Below are 23,455 nucleotides of genomic sequence, written 5' to 3'. Positions count from 1 at the left end.
CACAATTTAAAAAATAAAATCGTTGTCTATGACATATACAAATAAGTAAATAGTAGTAATAAACCATTGTCTGAAGCAATATTACTCGAGCATCTGAAAATAAAAACCATTGTAGATTAGCTTTTACACAATTGTTCTAATATACAGACTATTGTTATATGGAGCCTTACACAAGTGGCCTCTTCTCTAAGACCGTTGTACAAGCTAGTAAAACACGAGCCGTTGTCACGCAAAAATTCTTGTCTGATACTCTTACTAACAAGTGAGTAAAACCATAAACAGTTGTAGAAACTCCTAACAACAACACAAATCTAAAATATGACTGTTGTTGTGAAATGTTTATAACAACATCTTGTAAAATGATTCCGTTGTTGTTTGTGGACATAGCACAACACGCAGCTAAACATAAACCGATGTCTTTCATTATCTCACACAACGGTTCGTACCGTTGTCTGAGGCGCGTATCAGACGGCATCGCAATAGACCACGGTTTTTTTGGGTATCAGACAACGGGAAAAAACCGTTGTCTGATGCTGTTTTTGTTGTAGTGCATGTGTCATATGATTAGTTTTGGAATTTTTTGAGATGTTTTTTTTCAAAGTTTTGCAAATTAATTACGTTGAGAAAGTCGTGGTATGAGATGGAAGGATTACTTTCATAAAAAAATACTATGCATGTGTTGTTTAAAGATTTATTTTGCGTCTAATTTTTAGAAAAAATTATTTATGCACCCTTTTTAAAATGGATTTTATAGTGTGTCATGAGCATAAACTAACAACTTCCCTCTCGTCCATTATATAAGTTGTTTGACTTCCCTCGCGTAATTTTTATTGACCCGCCACAGACATCTTTACCAATCACAATTTTGATATCTGAGTTTATCAAGGAGATGGAATGGTCAGGAATCCAAAAGTTTGCAGTTTGTGTTTATTAAGGATGTTTGAAATGATCAAATAACAAATTTACAAAGGGCTGTGTGTTATTTTGGTATGAAAGTACGCTGTCTTTGCAGGAAGTAGTGTTATTATATATAGATTAGTGTTTGGTTCACGAAACTGAAATGTAATAGACTCGGTAAAACTTACAATATAATATTAGAGATAATATATACTTGGGATATAATGAGAAGTTTGGAGGAAAAACAAAGTAGCAAGTGCAAAATTACAATAACAAGATTTGAAAATTTCATACGACAAAATAAAGCATTTCTGTAGAAAAGCAAATATTTTGGAACAGATGAAGTATGATTTAGAGCCATTTGATCAAGAACGTGTTCATATATCTCATACCATACAATCGTTATTGAAAAGATACATAATAATGAAATTTACAGTTACAATTTAACAAAAAAATTGCATCAGGGGACTTGATTATTGACCAACTGAGAATATAAGACTGCTAATTAAGCAAAAGGAGGAATACTTTGTTCATGCCTAAAGAAATTATCAGGATCCACGATGGATTTGATTATCACCAGCCTATCGAAATTATTCTTGAAGTACTTTTTACCCCATATGCTTGCTTGCTTGTAGCTGGTTTTCCCGTGTGGCTTGTTCAATCCCAAATCCAGATCATTGTAATTTAGATACGCAGTTCGTGGATTGCTGGTAACGTAAGGAGTCAAGTACTTGTACAAGCCTCTGATCCACTTGATTGAATCTGACGTGTCTCCGTCAGTCCGGACTCTCATGTACATCATGTACAGAGTTCCTGCTCTGTGAGGGAATGGAATTGCCGATTCTGATATTTCAGCCATCTTTCCGCCATAGGATGTAAGGAGGAAATTCGTTCTTCCCGGCTCTTGTTCGAGAAGGACTTTCCACAACCCCTCGAGGCCTTCTTTCGGTATAGGCTTGTTCACGTAGTCGGACTTGGCCTTAAATGCAATTTTGTAGGCAGTTCTGTTTAACAAGCCGAGAGGAGAATCGGTAGCCTGGAAAAGAGAGAAGAGGAGAACCGATTGAATGTAACTGACTTCAAAGCACGATTCGGCCTCCAAGCCTAATTCGGGGAACCTTTTGTTCATCATCGACAGTAGCTTTTCTTTTCGTCCAAGAAACTGTCCTATAAAATTCACACTCACGGTTTTCGTACCATTGAGACTCGGAGTACCATCGTCCTGAACCGTTTTCTGGGGCTCATTAGGCAGATTCGTCCAAATTGGATTGACTGCAACTCGCATTTCAACGTCTTTGGGGAGCCTCGGGGCTACAGTTTGCCAGCGGTGAAGAATTTCAGTTGCATTCTGCTCTAAAGTTCTGGCTGTTTGGAACACGGTGACAATTTTTGGAACAGAAACTAGGTGCAGTTTCCAGGAAAGAATGACACCGAAACTAGAAGCGCCGCCTCCTCTGATGGCCCAAAACAAATCTTCTCCCATTGATTTTCTATCAAGAATTCTCCCGTTGGCATCAATCAAGCGTGCATCGAGCACGTTATCAGCAGCAAGGCCATACTTTCGTCTCAATGTGCCATATCCCCCTCCACTAACGAGTCCGCTAACACCCACTGTCGACCAAATTCCAGCTGGAAATCCAAGTGTATTACTCTTCTCAGCAATCCTGTAATAGAGTTCCCCAAGCGTTGCACCGGCTTGAACCCATGCAGTAGCTTTCACCGGATCAACATCGATAGCACGAAGATTAATCATATCGACTACCACGAACGGGACTTGGGCTACGTAGGATTGGCCTTCGTAGTCATGTCCCCCGCCTCGAATCCTCATTTGAATGTCATGCTTCTTGCAACAATAAATGACAGTCTGTATCTGCGATTCGGCCTCAGGTTTGACAATAACAATAGGTTTCGGAGTACTCGGAGTGTCGAACCGGAGGTTATTAATGGAGAACTTCAAGACAGAAGTGTAGGTAGAGTTTTCTGATGTGTAAATAACTTTGGATATGGAAGTTGAACTGGAACGAATAAGACACTGAACAAAATCTTGACCAGAATTAGTCTTTTTAGGATTTGCTGCTGATGAAAAGGATAAAAGGGAGAGAACACAAAAGATTGACAACATTGAACAAACTGAGATCTTCATATTCTCTGAATCTTTCTTGCTTTAGAATACTTGTTTTGGTTGTATAATGTTTATGTTTTTGTGGAGAATGTGATGTGAGTATGGCAAGTATTTATAGGGAAGCCTGTGAATTGTGTGGGAAGCAACCAGCTCAGTTGTTATTACAATAATATGGAGTAATAATAGAAAGTCAATGGGACTCGGGCTACATACAGAAATGGTCTATGTGGTGTTTGGCACGGGCGCTTCTAGAATTATAAATTAGAAACACTTATTTATACTGTTTGTGTAAAAAGTAAAAAATATTTAAAAAATGTTACGAATGCTAGCTTGAATGCTAGCTTTTGTCTCACGGCTTCTATTTATTTTTCAAATATTTTTATCAATTATAAATCTTAACTTGCTTCTAACTTCTACTTCACTTTTTTATTTTCAGCAATAAGCACTTATTTTATTTTAACATGCCTGTGTATACTGCACTGTGGATCCTTAATTACATTGACATTGTTTGCACTGTGGATCCTTAATTACATTGACATTGTTCAAGTCAGAAGTTATTATTGTAAATGTATAAATGCTAAATTGTGTGAATCGGTTGACATTATCAAATTTTATGAGTGGTAAACGTGTAGTTCCAAAACTACAAAGATTATTTGTTACTCCCTTCCTTTTACAGGTATATATCGGGTTTCGAGAAGTTAATTTGAATAATTTTTTGCTAAGTATTATAAAATATTATTATTTATTATTTTAAAATACGAAAGTTGCATATTAAAATAGACAAAATATAATAATTAATGACATAATTTTTATTATTTTCTTCATTTATAATATATATATATATATATATATATATATATATATATTTCAGTTAAAGTTTAGTCGGAACAAAAGCCAAAATGAACCTGTAAAAAAACGGAGGAGCACTCCGATAATTTATCAACAAATCCAAGTGCATGTATTTTAATTTTTTTATCTATTTCAATATTCAGAAAATTTATTCAAGCCAAATATAATTTTCTAATAAATTTATCATACATTAAAAAATTCAGCATAAAATCTATACAAAATACACCTTTCAAAACTCTCAAGTTGTAATATACCTGAATTTCACAATTAATCACGATGCTTTGAAAAGGTCGATATCCTTCCTGAAAATTAACAATTTGCTGATATTTTAAAACACAACTGGATACAAGGTCATAAATTCAAGGACCTCCACGACTTTAAATGCTGACTTTATTAATTTAATCATACAAATATCACCCAAAAAGTGTTTCTAGGTTGGATCTTTTCTACGATTTTGACCCTGCAAAAGAAGTCCTTTCATGCATACAAAAATTTTCTCAGATAACTATTAAATTCCATATCCAGTACAAGAAATAGCAGATAAATATTTTGAATTCTCCAAGTGTTTGGTAGACTGAATTTTAAATAATTATATGTTCTAGTGGCAGATATTAGATATTAGATATGTTCATTTCATTTTTGACTGTATAAAAATTATGTTTTTTAAAATTTATATATAACATTTAATAGTTTTCTAAAAAAAATAAACCAGCAGAAGAGTTTGTTAAATATATATTTAAAAATCATTTTTTTTAATATAATAACTAAATATTTAATCAATAATTGATCAATTTTAATTTCTACAAATAAAAAAACACATGTAATTTAATACAGGAGGTGTAACTAAAACGTATATGCATATCTCCGTCCAATTCGCATGACATCAACGAATTATATATGTGGTATATATTTTAAAGCAGATTAAAATACAAGAACTCGTCTAAGAACCATTTAAGTTGGAAACTAAAAAGGGAGAAGTTAGTTAAATAATATATATTCCCTCCATCTCAAATTAGATGAGCTGTTTGACTTGGACACGCACTTTAAAGTACATTTACCGCATAACTATATTACTTATTTTTGAAAATTTATTTTTCCAAATAAAAATTTAAATATGAAATTTTCATTTACAAAAGAAAATTTTAAAGAATAAATTTCGAAACTATACATTCAATGCATCTTAAATTACGTGCTCAAAGTCAACTAGCTCATCTAATTTGGGATGGAGGTAGTATTGAATATTGGTTAAGATTTGTTAAGTTGCAATGGTCTGTGTTTCTTGATTCTATTAATTTAAATATAAACTGACATAGGTGTACTGGATTATGATTTTAAAAGATGTGTTTGTAGGTTCTATTAATTTAAATATAAATTTAAGGAGTGTTGGATTATGATTTTAAAGATTGTGTTGTAAAAGGTTGTGTTGTATTCATGAAATCCGAGGGTATTCAATTCGGATGGTTTAAAATCCATTAAAATCCAGAAGTATTCAATTAAGATTTTAAATTATATTACAAAACCGATTGATATTCAATTAATATTTTAAATTATGTTTTAAAATCTGATGGTATTCAATTGGGATTGTTTAAAATCCAATAAAATCTGATGATATTCAAATACTGATGGATTTTTTTTGGATTTCATAAAATGATGGATTTTGTGATATTTCACAATGTATATTAAGTTTTTTGAAATCTCATCAAAATCCGTGAGATTTTGAAGCACTTAAATCTTAAAGAATCCATATTAACTCTACAACATTTATCAACTCTACGACATTTTAACAAAAATCCGCACAAAATCAAAATTGCATACAATTCAAAAACAATCCATTAAAATCCCAATCGAATACACTCCTCTTAATATAATTTTAATTTGTGATAAATACAATATAGTAGATAATGGAAGTTTTTTATATATATAGGATTTTTCATTAACCTTTTGTTAGTATTATTTCATGATCACAAAGCTAATTTGATTTTTAGTTAAAGATTTGGTATCGATTGAGATGTCCTAGTAATATAATATTTGTTAATTATAAGTATTTTTTGAACGACTTTTTCCGTATTATACACAATATATAACGTACAATTTGTATTTTCAAAAATCGCAGCCATCTTAACAATTTTCTTATTTGTTTGTTAGGCTACTTATAATTTAAAAAATTTCTACTAAAGTGACTAGGGGTGAGTATTCGGAAATTTGGTTACCGAACCGGAATTATTTTGGATATCCAAATTTCCAAAAATGTGAAATTTCATTTCCAAATACCGAACCGAATTAATTTCGGATGGAAACCAAACCATTAATCTTAATCCGGATCGGATTCCAAACTTTCCAAAAAACCAAACAACAAAAAGTATCATATAACACAACCTTAATTATGCATATAACACAAACTACATGTGTATAACAAAATTAAAAAGAAAATGAAATTCTTAAACTGAAATTATAATATTCATTCTAGACCATATTAACTAGTCAAACTACAGGAACATAAGGCACCATTTATTTAAATAAAACAAAGTGCAAATCATAATTTATCTTAGAGAAATAAATTGATAAATCATAGCTTATTAGAGACAACCAAATGATAAACATACACATAGATAATGTTTGGAATTTGATATTATTTATCGTGTTTCAAAAAAACCTAAAAGATAAGTTACAACATAACTATATAAATTAGTAGATGAGAATAGTATAAAAGATATTTTTTACAAAATTTTGGATTTTTTGATTAATTCGGATAAATCCAAAAGTCCGTTTTAAAAAACCGAAATTCCGAAATTATCTAAAAACATTCCATATACCGAATTATATTTTATCGGTTCGATATCCGAACCAAAATATTTCGGATATATCCATTCGGTATATGGATACCCGAACCGAATGCTCACCCCTAAAAGTGACGTGGGTTGCGCTGGAATGCACAGCAGTAGACCTCACTATTCGTTCGATCGAATCGTGTACTTTCTTCTACTTTCGTGTGGTGTATTTAAAAATCAAATATAAAATTGACTCGTTTAGAGTTTGTGTATTTTTGTATCGTGTATCTCTGTTTTTGTGTCGTGTTTCGTGTAAAATTGAATTTTAATATAAATATAAATTAATATATAAAATAATAAAAATATCAGATTTCTAGGCAAAAAATTTACAAAATTATATGAAATATATATATTTAAATTATTTATACTTACAATATTATAAACTGTGCATTATTTAAAAAAATATACAAATATTTATTATAAATATACATATTTATAATTAATTATTAATATTTAATTATAATATTATATTTATTTCGTGTACCACGTCGTGTCGTGTACCAAAAGATAAACACAAAACCGATTTCACTCGTGTACTTTGTGTTCGTGTATTTTTCGTATCGTGTACTCAAAATGCAAACACAAACACTCCGTGTCGTTTTGTGTCGCGTGAAAAATATCGGATATGCGTAGCAGCATATACACAAAACATTTTCTCAGTTGCTACCAACAAATTAAGTACTTGTTACTCTGAGAAATATATTATCAAACTAGTAAGAGTACAAATGTGTGTTTAGTATTTACAAGTGTGAATGATTTTTAAATTTAATATAATAAGCAAGCCTCTTTGGCTCTTATAATTTCAAGTGTGAATGATTTTTAATTTAGTATAATAAGCAAGCCTCTTTGGCTTGAGTCTCTTGACTGCATGCAATATCGCAGAAGCGAGCCTAGCTGCATGTCGTCCCCAAGACTTGTTCAACACCAGACTCAAAGCTGTCAACCTTTTCACCGCAGTAACTCAGAACCTGAGTACTCCCTCTGTACCCACCCGTGAGTATACGCTGAGACTCCCTAAATCCCAAATTAGATGAGCCATTTAAAGTACATTGATCGCATAGCTATATTATTTATTTTTAAAATTTTATTTTTCTAAATAAAAATTTAAATATGAAATTTTCATTTACAAAAAAAAATTTTAAAGAATAAATTTCGAAACTATACAATGCATCTTAAGTTACGTGCCCAAAGTCAACTAGCTCATCTAATTTGGGATGAAGTAGTATAATTTTATATTTTTTTAAATTTTTTTCGAAATTAAAATTTAATATCTAATTTTTATTTAGAAAACAAATTAAAAAAATTATATAATAATATTAAAGTGGGTGTTGGGGGATGGAGAGTGTATGTAATAAACAGGTGATTCAAAGTAAGCCTAGAACTGACCTCACCAAATTAGTATGAGAAATTTTTCATAAATTTAATTTTTTTAAAATTTTCCAAAAGTTTCCATAACTAATAAATTATCCTATAAATTAAACATTAATATATTAAATTATATAAAATTAAAAATTACAATTTTATACTAAATCAAGATTCTGAAATCATTACATTCCTCCATTCCCCAGTAAAATATATAGGTTCCGATAAAGCCATTAATATATACATTTGAATATGTTATTTAAAAAAATTTAAGACACTGACATACTCAAGGAGCTAGGTATTAGCTTTTCGTATTGTTATAGTCGTATCTTTGATAGCTATCGACGATAATTTTATATATTTACTTTTGAGAAAAAATTTTGACTTTTTGATCTGGATAATATTATATCTAAAATACTTAAATCATATAAATCAGAGTTAAAATAAGTGAAATATATTCAAAACACTTTAACACTAATATCACACTTTCCATTTTATATGACTAAAGAATTTATTTCGTATATTTTTCTTCAAAATTTAAAATATATAACTTGTATAATTAATTTAGTTATATTTTTCAGAATTATTTATAATATTTGTTATTTTATTGCGTAAATATTAATTTACTTCTGTTACATAGAAAAGTTTTATGGAGATCACTACAAAATATAGAAATATTAAAACGTTACAAAATTTATTGTTTTGCGAAGTACATTCTATAAATATAATTATTTTATTGAAAATATTAAAAAATTATTTATGCTAAACAAGTCATGTATGTTCTGCAAAATCAACAAATATTATCTGCATACTAAACATGTTTTTGTAAAATAATATGTTTTTTAATATTTTATTTGCGAAATGTATAAAATTTGCAAGATTGTTAATAAAATAATGATCTTTGTAGAACATTATTCAAAAATTAGTACTTATCCCTGAATATGTATATGTTAGAATATTAGTTGTGTTTTAATTAAAACAAACTTTTAAAAAAAATTAATAAACGTGTTTGAGTTAATATATTTTTATCTTAATAAGTATTTTTGTTAATTATGTTAAATAATTTTTCTATCTCGCCATATTTCATATAAATAAAAAGGTCTGGGAGATTTACTTTAGTAAAAATGTTTAAATTAATTTTCATTATAGCTTAAAACTTGATTAAAATATATTATAATTTTAAAATACAGGCTCAAATATCGACCCTCACAGAAAGATAAACCAAACTATATATAGATATAGAAGTTAATACAAAATTATTAATTACGTATATATATTGTTCTAAGAGTTAAGAATCACTTCAGATTTTCTTTTGTATTTGAAGTTATATTAATTTTTATTATATATATATTAGCGAAAAAATAATTTCAGTAAATACAATATTAATTTGTGTAAATTTATTATTTTTATTGTAATTTGATTTTCGTAACAACGCTATTTATAATTTAAATTTTAAGGGTGTTCAGATTGAAGATTACATGGCCGCAACTAGCATAGCTTTTCCTAATTCAATGCAACATTCTTGTTCTTCACGGTCCTCTGACTTTTTTTTGGTCATTTGAAATAATTACTTTGTCAATAATCAACTCTCATTCTACATAAAAAAGCAAAAATACCTAATGGAACTTTACACGGCAAATAAGATAGGTGGTGTTTGGGGAAAACTTAAAAGTCTAGTTTTTAAGTTAGAATTACTTATTTATTTATACGGTTAGGTAAAAAGTTAAGAAATATTTAAATGAAATTAAGAATGCTAGCTGCTTATTTACCAGACATTTTAATCAGTCTTAATTTTCTTATGACTTCTACATCACTTTTACTACTTTAAATAAAAAACGCTTATTTTATGTTTATCAAACGGCCCCATAATTTATAGTCTTCTTCTTTTTGTCTAAAATGTAACTAAATTTCATTTGAAAATAGAAAAAGTGCCGCGTGATAGTTGCTGCAAGTAAATTTCTGAAGAGAAACTAAAAATCTGATTACCACTTATCGCAGCCGTCGTTTTCTTTTCACCCGTCCATACCGTAGTATTATTTTACCGACTAAAGTCGTATTTTAGTTTTAAAAAAATAAAAAGAAAGAGGGTCCTCATAACTGATACACAGATGCACATATATTAGACCAGAATCATAATAAAAGTTTAATATATCACATGGAAAATTATATGTCGATTAAAAGACTAGGACTCAAAGAAAAAAGAAACTCAAATATACGTGTTTATACATGTTTTGCGGTCAATTTGCAAGAAGGATCATGGATCATGGTTTTATCATTGCAAGCAAGAATTCCGATACAGGTCACGGTGACAACGAACTAAATAATCACCATAAAGAGTTGAATGTCCAAATATCGTTTCCCGCTTTGAAGTCAACTAAAAGACTGATTCAAGACAAACAAAATAATGGCACACTCAATCAAAAGTCTACAAAGACCCATTATTATTTCTACAAAGATCGGAATTCATAGAATTCATGTAACACAAGTCTCCTTACTAGGGAAAATTTAATTATTTCGTGAAACACAATTCAATGATATTAGTTCTATATTTTTTTTTTTGAAAGATATTAGGTCTATTTTATAATTACTTGTATTTGTATGTACACGAATTTATATACCAGGTGTGTGTGCAATTTTAAATAATTAGTTAAATTTTTAATACATTTAAAATTTTATTGAAATCATAAGGCTTTTCATATATAGTATTTAACCTTTCTTAGAGGTGATATTGAGGGTTGGATTGTAAATAATTTTAAAGTTTTTTTGATTTTATAAATTTATAATAATAATAATTAGGTCTATTTAGTATTAAATATAAAATTTGGTTCAACAGATGTATGTTGGGATTTATGGGTGATTGACAGCAGTCAACTTAATGTTTTTATGTACTTAGATTCATCTAAGTAGAACATACTGTCACAGCCAGATTATGTCTTTGTAGTGTCATTTTATCTCTGTCAAGATTGTAATGATTATACTGGGAAGAAGTTCAATTCAAAATTGTCCATGCCCCAAGGCGCGAAGACAAATGACAGCAAGATTAAAAGACTGCTACTGTCAAGATGTTTGACAGCAGTACTACACAAGGCAGACAGTTGCAAAGTCTCGACAGCAAGTTTGTTCTTGACAGCAATTTTGGCTGAAACTCCGCAGACAACAAGTTTCTGCTCGCATGACAGCAGAACATTGGCGTTCCTACCTAAAGCATATTCAGGGAGCCATTGCCATCTCAATCATTGTTTTGACAACAAGTTCTGATATTCCTACGTCACTGTCGCTGGAGATCATATCTATTCCCTTTTGATATACTTACTTCTTGAGGGGTAGGCACTTGTTGATGATTGAAATCTTATCTATCCCCTTTTGAGCTTAGTACATAAATGCTTAAATTTGAGATGACTTTGTGGTGTAAATGTGTTCCGAAAAAAAAGGAAAAAAAGATTAATAAAGCATCAAGTACTCCTTTGAGATCAACGGGTGAGGGACGACCCATGTACTTGTGCTGGTAATAAGTGCAATTGTACTAGAAAGGCATTTTCTTGGTGACTTCTCATTACCCTTGAATACTGGAGAATTACTTGACTTAAAAAAAAATGAGAAAAATGAGCTTGTGAGGTCTTTTGGTGGTCGTAACTCACTTACCCTGAGAAGCGTTCTGATCTTAGACAGAGCATGTGAAAAAAAATGATTATGGTAGTATTATAGCAATAAAAAGAACAGGTAGAAACTCCTAGTCAACTTGAATGAAAGCTAGTTCTAAGTAGCGAAGTGTTTAGGATCTATTCTAGTACTCAACTTGGGAGCTATTAACTTGCATGATTTGTCATGTTGAAGTTCGTATCTCTTTGTTCTTGATTCAAAGGAGAGCATGTTAATAAATTCACACACGCACACTCTGTACTTTTGTTCACTAAGTGGTAATATTGTGGGGTGAGCTTGATGTGTCGAAGCAGCTTGTTGCACATTCTGATAATTATCACTGATTTGGGAGACACTATTACTATTGGGATCCATATATTGCATTTTCATTATTAGTTGCATTCATGTAGTTGCATTCCTTGTGTTCTTATGGTCACCTATATTATTATTATATGAGCTAGATGGATTTTGTGGGTACATTCATTATATATAGTCCCTCACGAGATAAAACTCGTCCCACTAGGGCTACTTAGGGGTTTAAAGACTTGTTGCATATGCTCAATGCAATCGTGTCGCCTCCGAAAGTGGTGTTAATAAGTTTAGAAGTAATTTTTATTTGCATTCTTTCTTTGCCCGAGGACATGCAAAAGTTTAAGTGTGGGGGTGTTTGATGTGTGATATTTATAACACATATTTTCCTCATATTTTTGCATGAAATTGGATTTTATTTAATGTATATTTTCATGTTTTCTTGTAGAAAATAAAGAATTCTTATAATAGAAGGAATGGAGCAAAACGTGCATTATTTGAAGTGATTTATAGCAAAATTCGGATTTTGGGATTAATTGTGTTGTGTTCATTGTTTTGATCATAACCGGAGTTCTGTAAGTCCGTTTTGAGCCCGTAAATAGCCGTTGGAAAGCTTGCGAGAAGACCTTTAATTCAAGTAAGGTTTCAGAATTTAGTGACATTCCAATCAGCCCAGAATATGGACAGAAGAAGAAAGTCCGAATTTTCTACTTTAGTCTCCTATTCTATTTAGGAAACTTCTTTGTAGTATTATTATTATATTCAAAATATAGTATAAAAAAAATAGATCAGTTATTGTTTTATTTTGTAATAGGCTTGGGAGTTACATGGGCCAAGAGACACACAAAAAACATTGCACTAGAGCAGTTACACGGGAGGAAGAAAGGAGACACATGGGAGAAAGTACAGTAGAAGAAAAGAAGCAATTCAAGGAGAAAGCTAGTGATTGAAGATCAAATTCAGAGTTTCATCTCCTCCTATTCATTTTTCTTGATTGTATATTTGATATAAGGTCTTCCTTCGTGTGTTTAGTTTATTTTCTTGTAATGTTGAACTAGAACTCTTGCAAGGCTTATAATGGATCTTGTGTCTATATATAAGATTATTTTTCGATTCTTGGTTTCGGTGCTCTTATCAATTGTTTATGATGATTTGTGTATATTGCTTTTCGAGGAATGATCAACCTTGAAATTGATTTGGTAATTCTTGTTGACTTGGGAGAGAAAACTTGAATTAAGGCCATATCATTATAACTTGGGATTAATACTTGTGTTGATTTGTGTTGAGGATAGGAATATACCTAAACACCCCAAGTAGTCTATATAAGGTAGTTTTTAATGTTGTTCTAAGACTTAAATTCTTCATAGGAATATGGGAATTGGTTGATGAATTAGGATCACTTGAGATTCGGAAGGGCCTTGTGATTAGTAAATTTACAGTTACAATTTAACAAAAAAATTGCATCAGGGGACTTGATTGTACCAACTGCGAAAATAAGACTACTAAGCAAAAGGAGGAATACTCTGTTCATGCCTAAAGAAGTTATCAGGATCCACGATCGATTTGATTATCACCAGCCTATCGAAATTATTCTTGAAGTACTTTTTACCCCATATGCTAGCTTGCTTATAGCTGGTTTTCCCGTGTGGCTTGTTCAATCCCAGATCCAGATCATTGTAATTTAGATAGGCAGTTCTTGGATTGCTGGTAACGTAAGGAGTCAAGTACTTGTACAAGCCTCTGATCCACTTGATTGAATCTGACGTGTCTCCGTCAGTCCGGACTCTCATGTACATCATGTACAGAGTTCCTGCTCTGTGAGGGAATGGAATTGCCGATTCTGATATTTCAGCCATCTTCCCCCCGTAGGATGTAAGGAGGAAATTCGTTCTTCCCGGCTCTTGTTCGAGAAGGACTTTCCACAAACCTTCCAGGCCTTCTTTCGGTATAGGCTTGTTCACGTAGTCGGACTTGGCCTTAAACGCAATTTTGTAGGCAGTTCTGTTCAACAAGCCGAGAGGAGAATCGGTGGCCTGGAACAGAGAGAAGAGGAGCACCGATTGAATATAACTGACTTCAAAGCACGATTCGGCCTCCAAGCCTAATTCGGGGAACCTTTTGTTCATCATCGACAGTAGCTTTTCTTTTCGTCCAAGAAACTGTCCTATAAAATTCACACTCACGGTTTTCGTACCATTGAGACTCGGAGTACCATCGTCCTGAACCGTTTTCTGGGGCTCATTAGGCAGATTCGTCCAAATTGGGTTGACTGCAACTCGCATTTCAACGTCTTTGGGGAGCCTCGGGGCCACAGTTTGCCACCGGTGAAGAATTTCAGTTGCATTCTGCTCTAGAGTTCTGGCTGTTTGGAACACGGTGACAATTTTTGGAACGGAAACTAGGTGCAGTTTCCAGGAAAGAATGACACCGAAACTAGAAGCTCCGCCTCCTCTGATGGCCCAAAACAGATCTTCTCCCATTGATTTTCTATCAAGAATTCTGCCGTTGGCATCAATCAAGCGTGCATCGAGCACGTTATCAGCAGCAAGGCCATACTTGCGTCTCAATGTACCATATCCCCCACCGCTAACGAGTCCGCTCACACCCACTGTCGACCAAATTCCAGCTGGAAATCCAAGTGTATTACTCTTCTCAGCAATCCTGTAATAGAGTTCCCCAAGCGTTGCACCGGCTTGAACCCATGCAGTAGCTTTTACAGGATCAACTTCGATAGACCGAAGATTAATCATATCGACGACAACAAACGGGACTTGGGCTACGTAGGATTGGCCTTCGTAGTCATGTCCCCCGCCTCGAATCCTCATCTGAATGTCATGCTTCTTGCAGCAATAAATGACAGTCTGGATCTGCGATTCGGCCTCAGGTTTGACAATAACAATAGGTTTCGGAGTACTCGGAGTGTCGAACCGGAGGTTATTAATGGAGAACTTCAAGACAGAAGTGTAGGTAGAGTTTTCTGATGTGTAAATAACTTTGGATATGGAAGTTGAACTTGAACGAATAAGACACTGAACAAAATCTTGACCAGAATTAGTCTTTTTGGGATTTGCTGCTGATGAAAAGGATAAAAGGGAGAGAACACAAAAGATTGACAACATTGAACAAACGGAGATCTTCATATTCTCTGAATCTTTCTTACTTTAGAATACTTGTTTTGGTTGTATAATGTTTATGTTTTTGTGGAGAATGTGATGTGAGTATGGCAAGTATTTATAGGGAAGCCTGTGAATTGTGTGGGAAGCAACCAGCTCAGTTGTTATTACAATAATATGGAGTAATAATAAAATGTCAATGGGACTCGGGCTTCATACAGAAATGGTCTATATACACACTGTGGATCCTTAATTACATTGAAATTGTTCAAGTCAGAAGTTATTATTGTAAATGTATAAATTGCTAAATTGTGAATCGGTTGACATTACAAAGATTATTTGTTACTCCGATTATTATCAACAAATCCAAGTGCATGTATTTTAACTTTTCTATATATTTCAAAATATTTAGAAAATATACATAATCGGTCCCATTTTACATGTACACTTTTCACGAGTCAAATTGATTATACATCGACTAAAATTTACATATATCATATAATTGATAAAAATAAAAAAAATTATATCACTAAAAAGTGTATCTAATTTATTTTAATACGTAATTTTTAAATTTTAATAATAATGAACACATAATTTGTAATATTTAATCAAAATTTGTCAATTTAACATCTTTAAATTCAAAATGGACATGTAAAAATGGACCGAGGGAAAACTTTTTATTTTTTTATTAATATAGATAGATATATGTATATATATAATATATATATAGTGTTAAGTTCTATGGAGTACATAAAAACATCATTGGAGTATTGGAGTACAAATCATAATTTTTTAGTTTGATCCTATATAATATCTTTGATTATCCAAATTTTGATATAATCTATCATTTATAAGTTGTCTTGCACATAATTGTCAATTAATCATTAATATCTTTCAATTTTAACAAGTATTAAGATTATTGTTCTGCTTATTAGTTATATTGCAGAACATAGAGTCCTATGATTTATAAAAGTAATTATTCTACCATTTGATCACGATGTTTATGTTGCAGAACATAATGTGCAGGTTGTCAAATATTTACAAATATTATTGGACAAAAAAATTGAAATTTAGATGACTAGATTACATTTTATCAAACTTTGTACTCCAATACTCCGATTTTTTTTGTACTCCATAGAACTTAACTCTATATATATATATATATATATATATATATATATATATATATATATATATATATATATATATATATATATATATATATATATATATATAATTTACTGATAAATTTATTTAAATATGTATTACACATTGAAAATTTCAGCATAGAATCCCTATAAAATACAGCTTTCAAAACTCTCAAGTTGTAATATACCTGAATTTCACAATTAATCACGATGCTTTGAAAAGGTCGATATCCTTCCTGAAAATTAACAATTTGCTGATATTTTAAAACACAACTGGATACAAGGTCATAAATTCAAGGAACTCCACGACTTTAAATGCTGACTTTATTAATTTAATCATACAAATATCACCCAAAAAGTGTTTCTAGGTTGGATCTTTTCTACGATTTTGACCCTACCTTTTCGTATATACCACCAAAATTTGCTCAGATAACTATTAGTAAATGGCATGTCCGGTACAAGAAATAGCAGATAAATATTTTGAACCTGCGAATTGTTTGGTAGACAAAATTTTAATAATATTTATTCTAGTGGCAGATACTCCTAGATATTTAGCACCTGTATGTATATGATCTCCATTCAACTGGCATGACATTTTAAGGCAGATTAAAATACAAGCACTCGTCTAAAAACGTAACCCATTTAAATTGGTAACGAAGAGGACGAAGTTAGTTATATTAGTGTATATTGAAAATGGGCATAGATTTGTCAAGCTTTAAGGGTCTGTGTTTCTACTTTTCAAATTTAAATTATAAATCTAACGTAAATTTTGATTATTATAAATAGAATATATTAAATGATGTAAATCATCACGTATAGGATTTTGCAAGAGCCTTTTGGTATGTATGTATTATTTCATGCAATAAGCTAATTTGATTTTTAGTTAAAGGTTTGGTATTGATTGAGATATCTTCTTAATTATACACATTTTGTTAGTTGTACTGTATGAACAATGAATTTTAGAAAATTACATTACCTTACAAATACTTTTTTAACTGGTATGTGGACTTTTATACCAATCATAGATATTTGAATGTAAAGTTTGTATTTTCGAAAATTGTGGCCAGCTTAATAATTTACCTATTTGTTTGTTAGGTTACTCGTTACTCTCTCTATCTCATTTTAAGTGATTTGATTTGACTTTCACGGAGATTGAAAAAAAATAGTGCAAAAAGAATAAATTTAATTGAAAAGTGCGTGGTTTGACTTATCGAAATTTAATAATAAATTTGAGATAGTGAAAGAATTAAAATAATCGATGTAATAGTGTTTATTTAATAAAAGAAGAGTATAAAATAGAAAAATAATGGGTGTAATAGTGAAAAGTAAGTGTTCAAAATAGTAAGTATATATAATAGGTTCAATTTTTTTGGGACGTTCCAAAAAGTATAATCGTCACATAAAATATGACGGAGGAAGTAGAAATACTTTTACCGAAGTGATGTGGGTGGCATGGACCGCACAGCTAGGACATGGACATTCATCCCGACCTACTCGACCCCGATCCGATCGGGTCAGGGATTCGGGGAACTTTTCGGGAGTGGGGTGAGGAACGGGGGCGGATTTATGAAAAATTCGGGGATGCAGGCGGGGTCTATGTCTCCCCGCCCTGATCCCTGACCCCGGTTGTGCATGTGTATAAAAAATAATATATTTATATATATTATAACAAATAAATATTATTAAAAATATGTATGTTTAAATTTATCGATCAATTATAATTATATTATAACATAATATATTTATATATAATTCTAAAATTATCGTTTATTTATATTATAAATTAATTTTAATGTGATTTGACGTTAAACTTATGAGTTATTGAAAATTATATTATATATTATAATGTTATTATTTTGAAATTAGAAAATAAAATTCTTCGAATTCCCGTGGGGATTCTCGTTCCCCGTTCGGGGCGGGGATCGGGGAGGACAAAATCCTTGTTCGGGGTTCAGGACGGGGTCTAGGATAGGTATCAAATTCGGGGATCGGGGGCGGGGATAGCACTGCCCAACCCCGAAGTGCCCCGTGCTCATCCCTACGCACAGCGTATATAGTAAATCATTTTGTTAGCTGTTACAAGTGGAGTTTATCGGATAATAGAGTTAATCGTTTATTTTGTGATTTCGATTATCAAATTTAAGTTAAATATTTTCATTTGTTTTTAGTTTGCTGCGATCTCAATTTTCGATTTGTATTTGCAGGTTGTTTTATCTTCTTGATGAGAATTTAGTTTTGTTTGGTTGATTGGTCTTGATTTATATGCAACTTACATGGAATTGCTGTCCTGATCTATAACTCAAACCATAGTTTGGGCATGATGAAGAGGATACCACTCATACAGTAATTTAACGAAAAGGCACGAAGTGAGTACTTGTATTTATATATAAATTATCATCTTCAAAATATTGTTTAATTGTCTTTTCATAAGAACACATAATTACTATTTACTCTTTGTTCTACTCGATCATTCGTATAGTAGATGCCTCATGCATTTTTATTATTAGATTTACACTTTTGATATAAAAAAAAATAAAAGTTAGGAGTACAAATCTATGGGTCTGTCTGAAAAGGAGAAGCAGAAGCTGCTTCTGGCTTCTGCTTTTCTTGACCCGTTTGTTTAAAGAAACAGAAGCACTTTTAAGAAGCTGGGAATCCTAACTTCTCTCTCACAGCTTCTGCTTCTTTTCCAAACACTTTATTAACTTATTTACTTCTCACTTCTACTCCACTTCTCTAGTTTAAGCAAGAAATCACTTCTTTTAAGCTTGCCCAAACGGCCCCGATGTTTACAAGTCATAATGATTCTAAAATTTAATATGTATACTCCCTCCTTCCCATTTAATTTGACATTTATTTTTTTTTGGAACGTCCCAAAAGAAATGAACTTGGTATACTTCTATTTTTCAAAACTACTTTTCACAATTACATCCACTACTTGTGTATTTTATACTATCTTTTTATTAAATAAATATTATTACAACCACTACTTTACTCCGCTATCTCAAATCTAGTATTAAATTTTGATTGATCCCACCACTTTATCCTCTTTTAATTAAAAAAAGAAATTACTATCTTTTTTTTAGTCTCGGGAAAGTCTTTTTGGGACAGAGGGAGTAATAGCAAGCCCTTGGCTGTTGAGTCTCTTGACTACAGGCATTATCGCAGAAGCCCAGCTGCATATAGCCCCTGACTTGTTCAACGCCAGAACTCAAAGCACTGACCTCATTTCGATTTTCGACGGAACTCAGAACCTGAATACCAGTAATTTTGCAAATAAGTATGTAACTTAATTAACTTCTCTCTTACTTTGTTAATCATCTCATAGTTTGCAGATTTTGTAGTCATTACACTTCCAAAAATAAAATAAATATTATATTTGAAATATTTAAATCATAAAAATCGGAGTTAAAATAAGCGAAATATATTCAAGAAAGTTTTCACATTAATATCTCACTTTCTGTTTTACATGATTTAAAAAATCAAGATACCTTCTACCAATTCAATGCAACCTTCCTGTTCTTTACTCCTGTAATTAACTTTTTTTTTTGTCATTGAAATAACCACTTTGTCAATAAAACAAAAATGCTTAATAAAACATGACACGGCAAACAAGATATATAATTTATGGTCTTCTTCTTTTTGTCTGAAAATGTAAGTAACTATATTTGAAAATAGAGAAAGTGCCGCGTTATAGTTGCTGCAAGTAAATTTCTGAAGAGAAACTAAACAATTGATTACCACTTATCGCAGCCGTTGTTTTCTTTTCACCCATTTATATTGTCTTAGTTTACCGAGTAAAGTCATATTTAAGTTTCAAAAAGATACAAAAGAAAAAAAGAAACTCATATATATGTTTACTCAAACTCGAAATTCTTTTATTGGTTATACATATTTCCGGTCAATCTGCAAAAAGGATCATGATCATGGTTTTATCATTGCAAGCAAGAATTTCAATACAGGTCACGGTGACGACGAACTAATTAATAATCACCATAACGAGTTGAATGTCCAAATATCGTTTCCCGCTTTGAAGTCAACTAAAAGACTGATTCAAGACAAACAAAATAATGGCACACTCAATCAAAAGTCTATAAAGACCCATTATTATGTCTACAAAGATCGGAATTTATGCAATTCATGTAACACAAGTCTCCCTGCGAGGGAAAATTTAATTATTTCGTGAAACACAGCAATGATATTAGGTCTATTTTATAACTACTTGTATTTGTATATGTACGAATTTATATACCAGGTGTGAATGTGTAATTTTGAATATTTAGTTAAATTTTTTATTTTTCTTTGGAAACAAAAGGTGTTAATCAAATAATAAAAAGTCATACGACATCATAAATAACAATGATCGAGTTGATCGAGTCCAACGAACAGTGAATTGAAATCGTTTGTTTTCATAAACAGATAGTTAAACGTTATATATTTTGAAGATAATGTATATACAAATACAGTGTTCATACATTTTCGTTGAATTATTGGCGCCCTCTTCATCATATCATGCCTTGACAGAGCTATCATTTGAGATGTGGACCAGAACTGTGATTCCATACAAAATGTTAATACCAAATCAAGACCCCCGCTTACAATTAAGAAGCGAAAAATAAAACTCTCACTAAGGAGAGAAAACAACCAAGCTAGCTCTAACCAAAGAGAGAAAACAACCTGAAAATAAAAGTCGAAAATCGAAATAAAAGTGAACTGCAACAAATTATATACTTATATATAATAAGCGTAAGTAAGATAATTTGGTTCTATAGTCTTATTACTAGTAAAAGCTTATCATCCGTTGAATCATATACAGGATAAGTAAATACGTTATATTTGAAAAAAAATAAATATATAAGTCAACTGATATCTACTTGCATATTTGTGATTCTTTTTCCTAATTCAAAACAAATTATGTCTTTTACATGTTTATGATTTTTTTTTCAAATTCAAATCAAATAGTACCAACCAATTTCAATTCTAGAAATATATAAATCACTCCATTACAAAAATAATTTTATCTAATATATTAATTACTTGAACATCATATTAAACAAAATAATATTATTCATAATATTAAAATTAATAAGGCAAATTTAATCACCCTACTTCAAATAAGATGCAGAGAGGTCACGATTATCACATCGATAAGTCAAGGAGCCTACTGAAAATTCTTACCCATAACTCGATTTGTCGACAAGGAGAACTATATCACAAATTTCACATGTACCGAATTTTCAAGCTATCGAAAAATGAAGTGTTCGACAACTCAGGAACATATAGAGTAAACAAAGTCTATGACAAGTAAATTATGAGTTAATCACTAAATACCTGTAGAATTAGGGTTGCATACAAGTACAGAAGTTCATGTGTATGTTTATCGATTGATAAAATATATATTCAGCGAGCGGATAATCAATAAACACAATATGAAAATAACTGTTTGTATATATATAAACATGTACAAACTTTTTATATCAAAACAACATATACTTATGTAAACTTTATAGTTACAAATTCGATATATAAAACTCTATTTGAAAACTCTATCTTCGAATTAATACAAAACTTCACATATGGCCGAAGTGGATGTCCACTTGCAATACATACATCCGTGAATATCAAATATAATCGAGAGTTTATATACTAAGTGACGTATCAATAAATAACATCAAATTTGACCATTTTCATGTTAATAAGAGTTATGTTCCTTTTTACATGTTGATAATTCTCACCGGTATTTATCTTTCCATCCTCTAGCATATATTTCCTTATCTATAGAAATTTCAACTTTCTCTCGAAGACTTTCCATAATTAGGTAAGAATTCAATTATGCAGTTTTTATAGACCCTTTAAAATATGCAGACTCGGTAGTCTTGGGGACTCTGGCTTCACTACAAGAAAGGTGGCTTTTTCCGACCGCCAAAATATGGCCGAAAATAGGTATTTTCGACCGTTTTTTGTCGAAATTATCTATTTTCGACCGCCGTAAAGCGGTCGAAAATAAGCTGGTTGAAATTACCGTTCCAGTCGAAAATAATTATTTTCGACTGTTTTCGACCGCCTAAAATTTTCGACGCAAACGATTATGAACCGTATTGACATCATCATTGAAATACAATGAGCAAAAATGTATGCATTCCTCCTCGATATAGCGTTTTGCCATTGAACCCTCGGCTCGAGCTTTGTTTTTCACTTTCAATTTTAAATTCTGCAAATATCTTTCAACAAAATACATCAACCTACCATTAGCCGGCTCCCTCAACTTACACTCAGTGGCCAAATGAAGTGGTAAGTGCTCCATTGGATCAAAAAATCCCGGAATAAAGACTGTTTCAAGTTTTGCCATAATTCTCACTATATCTTTCTCCATTTTGACCAAATCTGAGTATTTCAAAGTAGATGAGCATAAATCTTGGAAGAAGTTGCACAACTCGATAATAGGATCCGCCACATGTCTTGGGAGTAAGTCACGACAAACGATTGGCAACAACTTTTGCATGAAAACATGACAGTCATGTGATTTCATCCCACGAATACAATTCTTTTCCCAATTCAAATATCTCGATAGATTTGATACATACCCATATGGAAGTTTCAATGTGTCAATCCATTTGAACAACTTATTTAGTTGTTCCTTCGAAAGCACATAAGGTGCATGTGGTTTGGCTCCATCTTCTTGAATCCACAGCTCACGATGTACAAGTAATTCTTGACAATCATATCTTGATTTTAAGTTATCTTTTGGCTTTTGCTTATCATCAAGAATCGTGTAGAATATGTTGTCAGAAACATTTTTCTCCTTGTGCATGATATCAATGTTATGACGAAGACTAAGGGTCTCCCAATATGGAAGCTCAAAAAATGGGGAATAGTGAGTCCAATTGTGTGTGACGCCATAATCCCTTGCTTTTTTTTCTTGGATGACTTTCCAGGAGGGGGGAATTGTATTTGCTCACACATGGTCTTTGCAATTATTACTGAATGACGACATGTGCATGATCGTGTCTCAACACTTCCAAACCTCGTACTTCTTCTTAATGGATCATCCGGTTCTAAAAAATATCTAGAAGTTCCATAAAAGGTAACTTTGCCACCATACTTCAGTTGTTTGGCCTTTACCTCTCCCATGCAAACTGGACATGACAACTTCCCCTTAGTTGACCACCCGCTAAGCATGGCAAGTGC

The 23,455-nt window shown here is 31.6% G+C and overlaps 2 protein-coding genes across 2 annotated transcripts; both read right to left on the bottom strand.

The window, feature by feature from the left end:
- Window positions 1–1,299: 1,299 nt before the first annotated feature.
- On the bottom strand, window positions 1,300–3,090 carry LOC108198796 (tetrahydroberberine oxidase-like). Its single transcript, XM_064082531.1, has one exon. It carries the CDS (start codon window positions 3,038–3,040, stop codon window positions 1,403–1,405), a length of 1,638 nt encoding a protein of 545 aa, XP_063938601.1. The 5' UTR covers window positions 3,041–3,090; the 3' UTR covers window positions 1,300–1,402.
- Window positions 3,091–13,410: 10,320 nt separating this feature from the next.
- On the bottom strand, window positions 13,411–15,225 carry LOC108199214 (tetrahydroberberine oxidase-like). The gene has a single exon (XM_017366942.2). It carries the CDS (start codon window positions 15,144–15,146, stop codon window positions 13,509–13,511), a length of 1,638 nt encoding a protein of 545 aa, XP_017222431.1. The 5' UTR covers window positions 15,147–15,225; the 3' UTR covers window positions 13,411–13,508.
- Between the last annotated feature and the right edge of the window lie 8,230 nt (window positions 15,226–23,455).

Source organism: Daucus carota, chromosome 8 (assembly GCF_001625215.2).
Source record: "Daucus carota subsp. sativus chromosome 8, DH1 v3.0, whole genome shotgun sequence".
NCBI lineage: Eukaryota > Viridiplantae > Streptophyta > Magnoliopsida > Apiales > Apiaceae > Daucus > Daucus carota.
Note: the sequence above shows the minus strand (reverse complement) of the source record. Positions and strands in the feature narration are given on the sequence as shown.

Bases quoted from the DNA above. Each gene is read 5' to 3' on its own strand.
- LOC108198796 (XM_064082531.1), bottom strand. From the start codon at position 3,040: ATGAAGATCTCAGTTTGTTCAATGTTGTCAATCTTTTGTGTTCTCTCC.
- LOC108199214 (XM_017366942.2), bottom strand. From the start codon at position 15,146: ATGAAGATCTCCGTTTGTTCAATGTTGTCAATCTTTTGTGTTCTCTCC.